The sequence below is a fragment of the Anser cygnoides genome, chromosome 9 (assembly GCF_040182565.1).
Source record: "Anser cygnoides isolate HZ-2024a breed goose chromosome 9, Taihu_goose_T2T_genome, whole genome shotgun sequence".
Classification (NCBI taxonomy): Eukaryota; Metazoa; Chordata; class Aves; order Anseriformes; family Anatidae; genus Anser; species Anser cygnoides.
The window spans coordinates 9,814,934-9,826,714 of NC_089881.1; the positions used below are offsets into that span (position 1 = coordinate 9,814,934).

The following is an 11,781-nucleotide window of genomic DNA, read 5'->3' on the forward strand; positions in this document are numbered from 1 at the left end:
ATGCCAGCTTTATCTATTTTTTTTTTAATAAAATAGGGGTCTGCGTGCTATACTTCTTTTAGATATTCAGTAGTAGTCAGATGGGAACAAGCTTTAATGAAAAACAGGAGCTAAGAGGTGGGAGTCCCTGTACTCAATCATCCACCCTGTAATTAGGCCAATGGCCAGAAATAACTCCAGGTATAGCAAAGACCTTTCTGTGCTGTCAGATTGGAAAGTTAACACAGCCTTTGCTCCCCTACAGAACATTTTGAAGAAAGTAGAAGAGAAGTCTGAGAGGGAAACCACTGCCCTGGATGCACATAAGGAGCTAGAAACAGTAAGTTTGAATGAACTATATTTGAAGGCCGTTAAGATTGAACAAGTATGCCCAGTTTCTCCCCAGAAGAGACCTACAAACTGCATTCATTCACTCCTGGAGCTTCCTTTTAAATCCTGACGCTATGTTTCAAGAGGTTTTTTTTCTTTTTAAAGTCTTCCTTGCTCTCAAAGATGAACCAATCCAGCAGCTATTTAATGTCAGTCAGGGAAAAATCCCTTACTAACAGCAGATGCGTATGTTTCCTCTCTAGGAAGGGCTGAGACAACGCTTTCCCTTGGGGTTTTCAAGAATACAAGGTGTTTTTGCAGATGCCTGAGGGTGATGGATCCTACTGAGAGATGTGTTTAGCTGCAACAGGCAGTCGAGTATTACTGTATCAGGTTTCCTCCAATGCAGCACATCTCTTCCTCTGACCTAGAATAAGTTTCTCAATGAAGTGAACATACCTGCTTTTATCCCTTTTAACTGATGATGGTACAGTCCCTGGTGTTCAGGTGGAATTCAGTTGTGCTTGTTACTGCGGTGCACAAAGTGCTGGACAGGCATTGTTTTGCATCAGGGCTGTTCCTGACGTGGTCATACGGGGTGACCCCCCTTTGGTCGACACGTTTGAAAGGTCTGGAATGCCATCTGGAGTTGCTGGCAGCTACGTGGCTGGAACAGGGCACTACAGGGACCAAGGTGTTTGAATCCCCTTCTCTTAATGACCTTCAGAAGCTTGGAGTATCTCTTGAATCCTGCAATTCAGAATAAGCATTTCAAGTTGAAAATTGTGCTCGAGCATCAGCCTGAGGATATGGTTGCAGCTTATGACTGAAATACTAAAATAAAATGACTGTTGGATTTACCCTAAACTAGCATATGAAGTCTACACTTGGGAGATTGCTAGGGATAAAAACAGAGGCCTTAATGACAAAGAATATTCTGTGTTACTTCATATTTGCATGATGATGATGCATCTGCCAGCCTATTTTGTTTTTTCCATTGGTTAAAAGTTTGAGGAAGGCCGTTACTGTAACATGCAGATGACAAGGACTGCTGTTGCAAAAATGCTCGTTTTGTAGTTGATTTCCTAACTCCCTTCTTATGGTTACTTACCTGAAAATGTTTAAGTTTAGATGCCTAGCATCCAGCTAGATGCAGGCATTACAACAGAGGCCAGCTGGTGCTTAATTTTCACTGCAAGCATCTTATTGGATAGGTAGGAGCAGCTTGTGGTTTCACTTGCTGATGTTCTGGTGGATTTTCAGTAACAGAAGCAGTGCACAAAGTGGAGCATGTTCTCCAACGTAATTTTTCTACCTAACCAGTTCTCAAGAGAGTTGCTCCTTATGAAAGAAGCAGTAGCATCTAGGTTAAGGTCCCTGTAACAGGGTAGTGCCTGCACATTGACTGTGCTTTTTCTGTCAAAAGTTTGTACTTGGTCCCAGATGGACCACGAGGAACATCTCTTTCATGGGACATTCCATCACAGCCTTGGCAGCTGGTGCTGCTTGGCAGAACCACAGCATTTCTACCTTTGAAATGAAGATCTTTGGTTTGTTCTCTTCTTGAAGATAATACTGTGCATGTACCTTTTTTTTTTTTCAAATGCTGGAGATGGGGAAGAGATACATGGTGTGTCAGAATCTGGTAAACGAGCTGTTCCCTTTGCTGCACAGCCAGGAGTGTTGCTTAGCACTGTCTTATTCAGTACCCAAAGGCAGCCATCTAACATGTCCTGATATTCAGCTTCTGGCTATAACGTTTCCTGGGTGCTGTTTTTTTTCCTTTTGTTTTGTTCTCCTCCCCTTTTTCATGTGAATACAGTCTTGGTGGAAGAGCCTGGTTTGTTCAGTTCCTGTTACAGCAAGGCACTTACCCTGTCAAGGTCAGGCCTTTCCGTGCTTTACAGCACTTACCTGTTCAGGCCATCAGAGACAAATCTTCCTATTCTTTCTCCAGGTGGTGAAAGCGTGTAATGAAGGTGTCAGGAAGATGAGCCGAACAGAGCAGATGATCAGCATCCAGAAGAAACTGGAATTTAAGATCAAGGTATAAGCACGGGTTGGTAACAACCCCCTGCAGACAGTGAGCCAACAGCATCCAGGTGTTGCACACGCATACCCAGCAGCAGTAACCCAGTTGCACTCCCTGCAGTGACATTCAGTTGTGGCAGTGCACTGCCTGTCCACGCTGTCCTGCTTGAAACTTTGAAGGAGAAGTGCTGCCACGGGCACTGCACCCACGTGGGCACTAGGACAGTGCCTGTGGTCTCAGGGCACTGCGCTGCAGCAGCTGGGGCAGCGCTAGAGGCAGCGTGTCGCACATGCGGAGCTGTGAGGCACTGGCAGCTGTATCGTACATTACAAGTGACATTAAAGGAAGATTAAATCTACAAAGAAAAACACTTCAAAGCTGGAAAATACCAAAATGAAGGCTGTCCCCCCATATTTAATTCATCCATGTCTTCATGCATTATGCCTCTAATCCCCTGCTGATCTGTTCTGGGTCCACTCAGGGAATGACTGAATATTTAGGGACTTCTGACCAGATCTTATTTAATACATGCCAAGAAACTCCAGTGCTAAGTATAAAGTCACTGGTTCTTTTCATGAGCGCTGTGAAAGTGCTCCTCAGATCCGTGTGCTTCACTAACTTTAAGGAACATACTTAGTTTCCCAGCAACCTTTATACATACCTGAGCAACTGAAGAAAAATAAAAAATAAATAAAAAATTGAGACCATTTGTTTGGAAGGCCACACTTGGCACCCCAAGAATTTGATTTTCCAAACCCCTAAACCAGTGGGTCTAGGCAAGACCACAGTCCTCAGGCCAGCTTTGGGTTGCAGTAGCCACAAGACTGCCGTCATCGCTTGCACAGCTGAGGCTGCAGTGGCAGGCTGGAGCAGGTCACCCTGGGCACTGACACGGGCAGGGCTCCTCTGGTGAAAATAATGCAGGGGCACAGAAAGAAAGACTGCACCACAGGGCATGTGACGAACATGGGCGGGAGAGGTGGTGGAAAGGGTAGCAGTTATGGTGATATTTTCAAGTATTTCAGTCATTTGACCAAAAATGTAGTGTCCTAATATAAGAAGGGCTTTGTTCTGGGCTTCTGTTTTTAAAATAATATTTTGTAAAACTCTAGCATAAATGCTGTGGTGGCTGCTCCTGGCTGGGACAGAGCCATCCCCTGAGAACTTGTTTAACCTGCTTTTTTCACAGCCAAAAAGCCAACGACATGTTTTTGAAAGCCAGTCTCCCTGGCTCGGTGATGAGACACGGGATGCTCCAGAGACTGGATCAGGCTGTGCCGGGCGTAGCCTGGTGTTTAAATCCAGCACTGGGCACTCGAGCACCGCTGCCCTGGACTGTTTGTTCGTTCTTGGGCCCCTGCTTGTGTCCCTGTCTGAGCTCTGTTACTCCCTGTGCTGGGCTGTGGTGTGGCTGTAAGAGCACACTGCGCTCTCTGTGCAGCTCTCCATCCATCCTCTGCGGCAGGAGATGTGATGGGAGCTCACTTGAAATTCCTTCTTCGTGGCCTGTTGCTTTCAGCATCTGAAGTGCAAAAGCCCGTGGATTTGTTGCCCTTCTCACTGTTGCTGTCTTTTTCTAACTTCTAGTCCGTGCCCATCATCTCTCACTCCCGCTGGCTGCTGAAACAGGGGGAACTGCAGCAAATGAATGGTCCGAAGACATCGCGAACGCTTCGCACCAAGAAGCTCTTCAGAGAAATCTACTTGTTCCTTTTCAATGATCTGCTGGTAATTTGCCGGCAAATTCCTGGGTAAGTGGAAAATTCAGGTAGCATACAGGCACTTTAAGCCCTTTGTAAGCGCAGGCGGGGAGCACTGGCTATTCATGGGTGGTGCAGCTCGCCAGCTGAAACTTGATGGCAAACAGGACTTTCTGTCAGATTTGTGCAGATTTCAGGGCAGGTCTCCCAGCAGGAGAAGCAAAGGCGTATCCACCAGTTTCTGCAGAGTGGCACTGAGCTACATCAGCTGGCGGGCTGATCCAGGAGGCCTGTCTTCCTGTCAAGAAGTGCTTTTTTGACTCATCGCTGCCTGAGGAACAGCTCAGATTTAGTCAGTTAAATTTCTAAGAAAGGAGTCTAGAAAATCTGAGCAGTGGGTAGGGGTATAAATTTAGGCCTGAGGCTAGCGGTTATATTTGACGTGGTATAACCTGCCTCAGGAAGAGGGGAATGTCATCGTGCTTAGGACTGTGTTTTGTGAAGCTAGAGACCAGTGAAATACAGCAGCACAAACAGACGGGTCCCAGAGAACAGCGCGTTCTTTGTAGCACTAACTAGACTCACCGGTAGGGAGCATCTCGCCAGTCCAACATTTCTAATAAACATGTCGCCGCAGTGTCTGTACGCCTGGAAATATTTTGCTTCTGCGGCAGCTTGTATCCAGAAAACACAGAGGCATTTTACAAATAGGAATGAATTGAGCCTCACAGTCCCCTTTGAGGGAGCACCATCTGTGTTTTGTACACGAGTTGCACAGAGCAAGCAACTTGTTTTCGGCCACGCGGGATGCCTAAGGCTGAGCAAGGAGAGGGTCTGTTGCTTTGCGGTGAGGTTTCGCAGCCACCCGCTCGTCCCTTCCCACAGCAGGGCATCTTTTCTCCTCCTTCCATACAGAGGTTCTTGGTCTGGCCCCAGTACAGTTCTGGGTGGATGAAGACAAACTGTTGTGCCATACCTGCAGGTTTTCCTCATCTTCTCTTTAACCCCTCTCAGGGACAAGTACCAAGTGTTTGACTCGGCGCCACGGGGGCTTCTTCGGGTGGAGGAATTAGAAGACCAGGGGCAGAGTTTGGCCAACGTCTTCATCCTGAGGCTGCTCGAGAATGCAGATGACCGGGAGGCCAGCTACATGCTGAAGGCGTCATCCCAGTGAGTACAACGCGGTCACCCCCCAGCACGCAGCGTTGCTCCCTCCTTACTGCCAGGCAAGGGCAGCAGCCTGCAGGCACGGGGAGCAGCCCTCAGGACTTACCGGGGTCAAGTACCCAGAGATCCCACTGCTCAGCTGGCCTTAGGCCAGCATGGCTGACCCTACAAATTGTTCTCCCATGGCCACCTTCAGTCTCTCCTCCTGAAAGGCATTAGGGAAGCAAGCAGGTTTCTCTCCTGTATGGTGGATGTGTAGCACCCATGGTGGAAGACAGACAGGCACTTTGCGTCCTGGGGCAGAGTTCAGAAATCAGTCCTGGCCCAGGAGCCCACCTGATGTACAGCCTGCAGCGTACGCAGTAAAACAAACACGATGTGTCCTGCACACGCTGCCAGCGGTCAGCCACCGAGACAGAAGCCGTGCCTGACCAGGCCTGCGACGCAAAGTGACTCCTGGTCGTAGGCAAATAGGAGAAGACAAGGCGTCTTCCTCAGCGCCTTCCATAGCTGATCCTGACCTTGCAGCAGCCCTCTGCTGCTCGGGGCCTCCTTGTCTCCCTGGATATAGCTTATTTCGCTCATGGATTTTTCACTTCAGGCTCCAACAAGCTCAGACCGGGCAAATGATTCAGCTGCACTCACACAGGCAGGATTGTTCTGGAGCTCAGTGCCTGACTTTCTCATTGACCCAAGACTCACCAGAGCCACGTTTTTCCAGGCACAGATCCTGTGCTGTTAAAGGTGCCATACAGGCAGACGTACCACCAGTTAAGCAGCTACTGGAGACTGTGCACCCCTCAGCTTGATGTTGCTTCACTGTTCAACAGTGTTTGACATCCATATCTGCAGCACCAGGATGAGGAAGACAAGCCCCCGACACAGCGAGCACCTGCACCTTCCCCTCAGCTATGTGACTGCAGCTTTCCTGTGCTGAAAATAGAGACTTCAGTCACATCGTGCAGGGCAAACGCACGGCTGACGTCTGTGAGCCTGAGCTGTGCAGAGAATGATAAACCAGGCCAGGGTTTGCCTCAGCCTGGGGAGACAATTGCGTTTCTGTGTCCTGCTCTGTCTTTGAGCCACTGTGAGCGTGAGAGCCTCCCCAAGGCGTGCCCACAGGTCTGGTGGCCTGAGGGTCGGTGTGGTGCCTGCCGGAGGCTGCTGTTCTGGAGCTGCAGGAGAGGTCTGGGCAGTGCAAGCCACGGACCAGAAAAGCGAAGAATTAGAAGAGGGAAGCGGATGCCAAAGAGCACCTGCTGCATGTACTTGACAGCTCTCACAGCATTTCCCAGCGCCGTACCCACACAGCAGCGACAATCTGCTCGGTGGCAGCTTGCAGCTAGCGCCCCGGCTGGGCTCTGCCAGCACCAGCAGCTGCTCTGAGTTTGGGCACAGCTGGGCACAGGGGCGGGCCTGGCGCACACGCGGGCCCCTCACTGGCTGAGAGAAGGCAGGGCGCTGCAGGGAGGATCCAAAGAGCCCTGCAAGGAACAGGCCTGCAGCCAGCACCGCAGCGAGACTCGTGAGCCGGTCTCTGTGCCAGCCCCTCAGAGCACAGGGCCCCCATCCCGTGCATCTTCCCCCTGCGGGGCTGTGCTCGACCTGCAGCTGGATTCACTGGCCCCAGGCATTGCACTTTGCCGCCAGCTCTGCAGGTCCAGCTGTCAGCACATTTCCTTCTCAGCTCCCTTTTAGCCGCTCCTCCCAGAGGAGGCTCCAGTGGCTTTAGGTGTGCATCAAATTCAGGTTTAAAAGCTAGCATCCGAGGAGGGAGAAAGTCCTGGCTTCCCTCCTTCAGCCAGAAGCTGCAGCACGTGAAGAGAAAGGGAGGGGATGCCAAGGCAGGGGCTTCTCGAGCACATGTGAAATCTTCATCCTCCTACTGCAGGTCCAGGCCTCGCCTTTAGTAACCATGTGCTGGAGCTGACAGTGTGCTCACGTGGCTTTCGTCTCAGCTGCTGCCAAGCGAGCCATACCTGGGTAGGCCACAGCGTTCATCTGCAAACTGCTCAGCAATACCCTTCAAGTGTTCCTGCACAGCAGCCGTGGGAATAGATGTTCCTCTGACTGTGTTTCACCAGGGAAAACCGCTCCTGTTGACCTCACGGGGCCAGGAGCTGCTGTTCCTGGGCAGAGCTCGAAGGAGGCCAAGCTCCCTCCTGCTGCCGCTGGCTCGCTGCAGCCATGCTGCTCGCAGGGATGGCCAGCACCAGGGCCCAGAGGCCAGCCGGGCCTGTGGGGCAGGGCTGGGGCTTGGTGCCTTGGGGCACTGCCACCCGTGGGACATCCCAGCTGGTGTGTGCCAGAGGGAGGCTCAGCACCACCAGTGAGTCCAGGACCCCAGGGAGATGGGCAGGAAAGGGCCGTGAGAGGAGGAATCAGGAGCTCAGGGCTGGGCGGGTAGGAGAGGTGGTGTCTCTAGGACTCTCCTGTACTCACAGCCTCGGCTTATTTCCCCTGTGCAGGAGCGAGATGAAGCGCTGGATGATTTCGCTGGCCCCAAACCGAAGAACCAAGTTTGTTTCCTTTACATCCAGGCTTGTTGGTAAGAGACACCGCACAGCAGCCAGGAACTCTTCACCCCTATCCCAGGGCCCCTTCATCTGCCTTGATCTCCCCATCCCGCCCCAAGGCCTTAGGGCCCTGTGGGAGCCTCTCCCTGGGCTCCCCTTGCGTTTGCACCACTGATACCCACTTGTCAAGGCCTGGCCCTGACCTTGTTCCCCTTCAGCTTGGGCTGGGCAGCACCAGCACTCCCCATCCCGCCTGCACTACTCAGGCCCTGCAGTGCAGGCTTGCACCCCAGGCCCTTCCTCACAGAAACGCTCCCCAGTGCATGCCCTCCACAGGGTTTCTCACTAGATCAGGGGGGACATTCACGGAGGTCGCGGTGTTACACCCCCCGAGCTGCTGTCCTGCAGCAGTCTGTGTCCTGGCCTGTCCCTCACTCTCGCCCTGTCCCCTGGCAGACTGCCCGCAGATCCAGTGCGTGCACCCCTACGTGGCCCAGCAGCCGGATGAGCTGTCCTTAGAGCTGGCCGACGTCCTCAACATCCTGGACAAGACAGACGATGGTAGGGGGGGTACGGGGGTACAGGGAACAGGTGTCTGCGGCGGGGTGGGCTTTGCCCTCGGCTGAGCGGCCAGGACGGGGGATCTGGGTGGGAAGAGGCAGTGCCAGCCTCGCAGCCGAGGGAGCTCACAGCAGAACGAGGGCATTATTGCGGCCTCTTAATGCTCAGCAAACCTCGGCTGCCCTGGGCCGTGGCAGGGCTGGCACAGCCACCCAAAGCGTGACCCGGAGCCGTGCCTACCTTGATGATGCTTCGCAGCCTGGTCCATATCTCTGCCTGGCCCACACTTGTAGCTGATGAGCTCACCGGGTCTCTGCTGGGACCCCTCCTGTGGTGTCAGGGACAGCAGAGGGGGCTCAGTGGAAGCACTGCCTGCCTTCTGCTGGCTGCCCTTTAGCCAGTTGTCCAAACACAGCACTGCTCAGGCAAGCGGGCCTCCTTGACTAGACTTACAAACTGGACAGCCTCCAGCACAGCCAGCCCCCGAGGAGCTAATGGCAGCTTCCAGCCAGCACTGCCAGCTCCACGGCTCTTCCCAGAATGGCCGCCCCAGCACAGGAGCAGCGGCCAGGCCTTCCTGATGTGTGCCTGTCTCTGTCTCTGCTCAGGCTGGATCTTTGGGGAGCGTCTTCACGATCAGGAGAGGGGCTGGTTCCCCAGTTCTATGGGGGAGGAGATCCTGAACCCCAAAATCCGAGCCCAGAACTTGAAGGAGTGTTTCCGGGTGCACAAGTCGGATGACAGTCAGCGGAGGAAACTGGGCAGCAGGAACCGCCAATGACCGCTGGCACACCCGAGCAGCTGGAGCGCGGCTGGGAGGGGGCAGAGGACAGAGGCTGCCATCTGGGAGGGGGCAGTGGTGCAGGACCTGGCGCGCCAGACCGAGCACACACATCCCTGGATAAACGGGCGGCAGGCGCTGGGCTGCCCGCCACGCTTTCTGCAGCGCTGATCCTTCCCTGGAGCCCAGTGCTTCCAACCGGCTAACAGAACACCTTTCCAAAGAGCACGAGCCCAGACTGACACAACACGAGGTGCCAGCCAGCTGAGCAGCGAGGGAACCAGGGGCTGAGGGGGGTTCCGCCTTGACCCCCAATTCCCTGCACATGTTCCAGCTGGAGCTGGCTCAGGCTGCCTGGGAAGGGCACGTGGAGCAAACGGAACACAGCAATTCGCACTGCCCATTTGAGCGCTGCCAGCTCATCACTACCTTCTGAGTTAGAGGCTTTCCTAAAGCTGCCTCTTACAGGCATGGAAGCTGAAGCAGAGGAGCTGTCTCTCATCCTCTCACACAGCCCGTTAGCACCAGGGCTGGGAAGAGCCCCAGGAATCCCATTTCCCCAGCCCCGGCGGCTTCACAGTAGCACCTTCCCCCGGCAGACCCTCGATCCGCTTCCAGACGCTGCGAACACGGCCCCGTTCCACCAGCGGCCTGACCTCGAATGCCCCGACCCACGCCCCTGCCACCTGAACGCCCCGGAACACACCTGGGTCCTGCTCCACGGCTCACTTCTCTTCTACAGCTAGCAGCCCCTCCGCAGCGCTGCTGCAGAAGCCGGCACCGGGGCCTTCCCTGGCTGAGCCGGTGCTCACAGGAGGCCAGCGCCTGCACACGGTCTGCGCTGCCCAGCGCCGCCCCACCACGTGCTGCAGGGCTCCGGGAGCGCCAGCAGAGCCGGGCGCCGTGCAGCAGGCAGGTGACGGTCCCCCGGGAGCTGTTGTCACACGGCGCGCTGCAGGAGGCCCAGCGATCACACCTGCATGCTTATACCCCGCTCCTCCCAGCTGCGCGCACAGCCTCCCTGTACAGGCTCACCCCCGTGTATATACGCAAACCCCGTCGCCTGCAGAGCCAGGTCACCACTCCTTCCAGCTGTGACACTGAGCATCGCATGGAGCCCAGGGCACAGCATCAAGAGCAGCCAGGGGACAAAGCCAGCACGAAGCAGCCTGGCTGCAAACAGGCCCACGCGTGGCCGCAGGCTGGTCCCAAGCTGCAGCTGGCATTGGTCAGGGAATCACGGTTATTGAGCAACTTTCTGTAACGCTGCAAGGAGTCTTCCAAGCGCTGCCTGGGGCCTGCGCTGCTGCATGCTCCGCTGGTGTCCTGGCTGTGCTCAAAAATGGGGTGGAGAGCAGCTGCCCGCCCGTGGGGCCACGCAGCAGCCCCACACAGGGCAGCGGAGCGTGGCTGCGCTGGTGGCAGCAGGGGAGGACAGAGGAGAGCTGCTGAAAGGGGGCTCTGCAGAGCTGCACTGGGGCTGCGGGTGGAGGGACTAAGTCACGCAGGGGTGCACGGCCCAAGGCCGGCTACAGCCAGACCCCAGGAACAAACCCGTGGGAGCCACAGCAGCAAAGGGAGCACAGAACGGGTTCCTCCCTCAGGCCCAGCTCGGTGCCAGCACCCCAGCAGGAGCACCTGGCAGCAGCCAGCACAGCAGGGTGTCCACCTGACAGCAGCATGCACAGGCTGGAGGCTACCAGCCCCCACCAGAGCCCAGCCCCAAGGCAGGGGCCCGCAGCCTCCAGCTTGGTGCCGGGGCTCACCCACCCACCAGGGACCCCCCAAGTCGCTCCCCCCTGCCCCCAGGCCGTTTTCTGGGCACAGCCAGAGCTCCACCTCAGGGCCCAGACCCTGCAGCAGCTGCAAATCCTCCAGTGCGAAACCCGGGGGAGCTCTGGCTCCAGGCAGCCCAAGCTACCTGTGAAATGAGCACAGCCCAGAGCTGCAGCCAGCCCAGCGCTGAAGTCCCACATGCCTACCTGGGACGCTTCTTAGTACAGAAAGGCTCCTGCACCCCTCAGCAGCAGCTGTTCGGTAGCGGAGGGGCTGACCCAGGTTCCCCAGTGCCAGGACACGGACGCCCCGCTGTATTCCTTGCAGGGGAAGAGGGGCGCGGGGCTGCAGCATGCTGTCCCACCCCCCACCACCAAACCCTGGGACTCACTCTTGCTCTGTTGTGACCTTTTATGACTTCAAACCCTAGGCACAGGCTGTGCCGTTTTCAGGCACCAAGTGGCATCCAGTGTTATTTCTTCAGACCCAGCCCTGCACGCCTGTTTCAGTGGTCTCAGTGTTGTACAGGGCCAGGCCTGGGCCCCACAAGCACGGGCTGGAGCCCCCTGGACCCCGCCAGGCTGCCTCAGTGAACTGAGGGGAACTTCTCGTCGTCTCGTTTGCCGTGTGATGAAATATAGCTGAGCGAGCCAGCGCCAAAGTGACACGCCTGCCTCTTCTTCCTCCCTCAGACCAACTGCGTGCTCCCCCCGGTGCGAGTGCTGGGGATAGGGGGAGCTGGGCCAAAGGCAGGGAGTGGATGTGGGGAGGGGTGGGAAAATGGTGTGGGGTGATACCGGGGAGAATTGGGGTGGCACATACCACCTAACCACCCTCTCCCAAGGAAAGCTGTGCCAGATGATACCCAACACCATTACCACCCCACCAGGACAGACTTGGAAAGCTGCTGCCAGCCCAAAGGCCCTTGCTGCCACGGGC

General features: G+C 55.3%; 1 protein-coding gene across 5 annotated transcripts in view; it reads left to right on the plus strand.

Moving 5' to 3' along the window:
• The window catches only part of NGEF (neuronal guanine nucleotide exchange factor), a 40,566-nt gene extending 29,059 nt beyond the window's left edge, over positions 1 to 11,507 (plus strand). For all 5 annotated transcript variants that reach the window (XM_067002642.1, XM_067002643.1, XM_067002644.1 and 2 more), the window contains 7 exons: positions 245 to 319; positions 2,267 to 2,356; positions 3,929 to 4,092; positions 5,056 to 5,211; positions 7,677 to 7,756; positions 8,181 to 8,285; positions 8,894 to 11,507. In XM_067002642.1, coding sequence (XP_066858743.1) covers positions 245 to 319; positions 2,267 to 2,356; positions 3,929 to 4,092; positions 5,056 to 5,211; positions 7,677 to 7,756; positions 8,181 to 8,285; positions 8,894 to 9,066 — 843 coding nt within the window. In that variant the 3' untranslated portion in view covers positions 9,067 to 11,507. The remainder of the gene's footprint in view (positions 1 to 244; positions 320 to 2,266; positions 2,357 to 3,928; positions 4,093 to 5,055; positions 5,212 to 7,676; positions 7,757 to 8,180; positions 8,286 to 8,893) is intronic.
• The last annotated feature ends 274 nt before the right edge of the window (positions 11,508 to 11,781 follow it).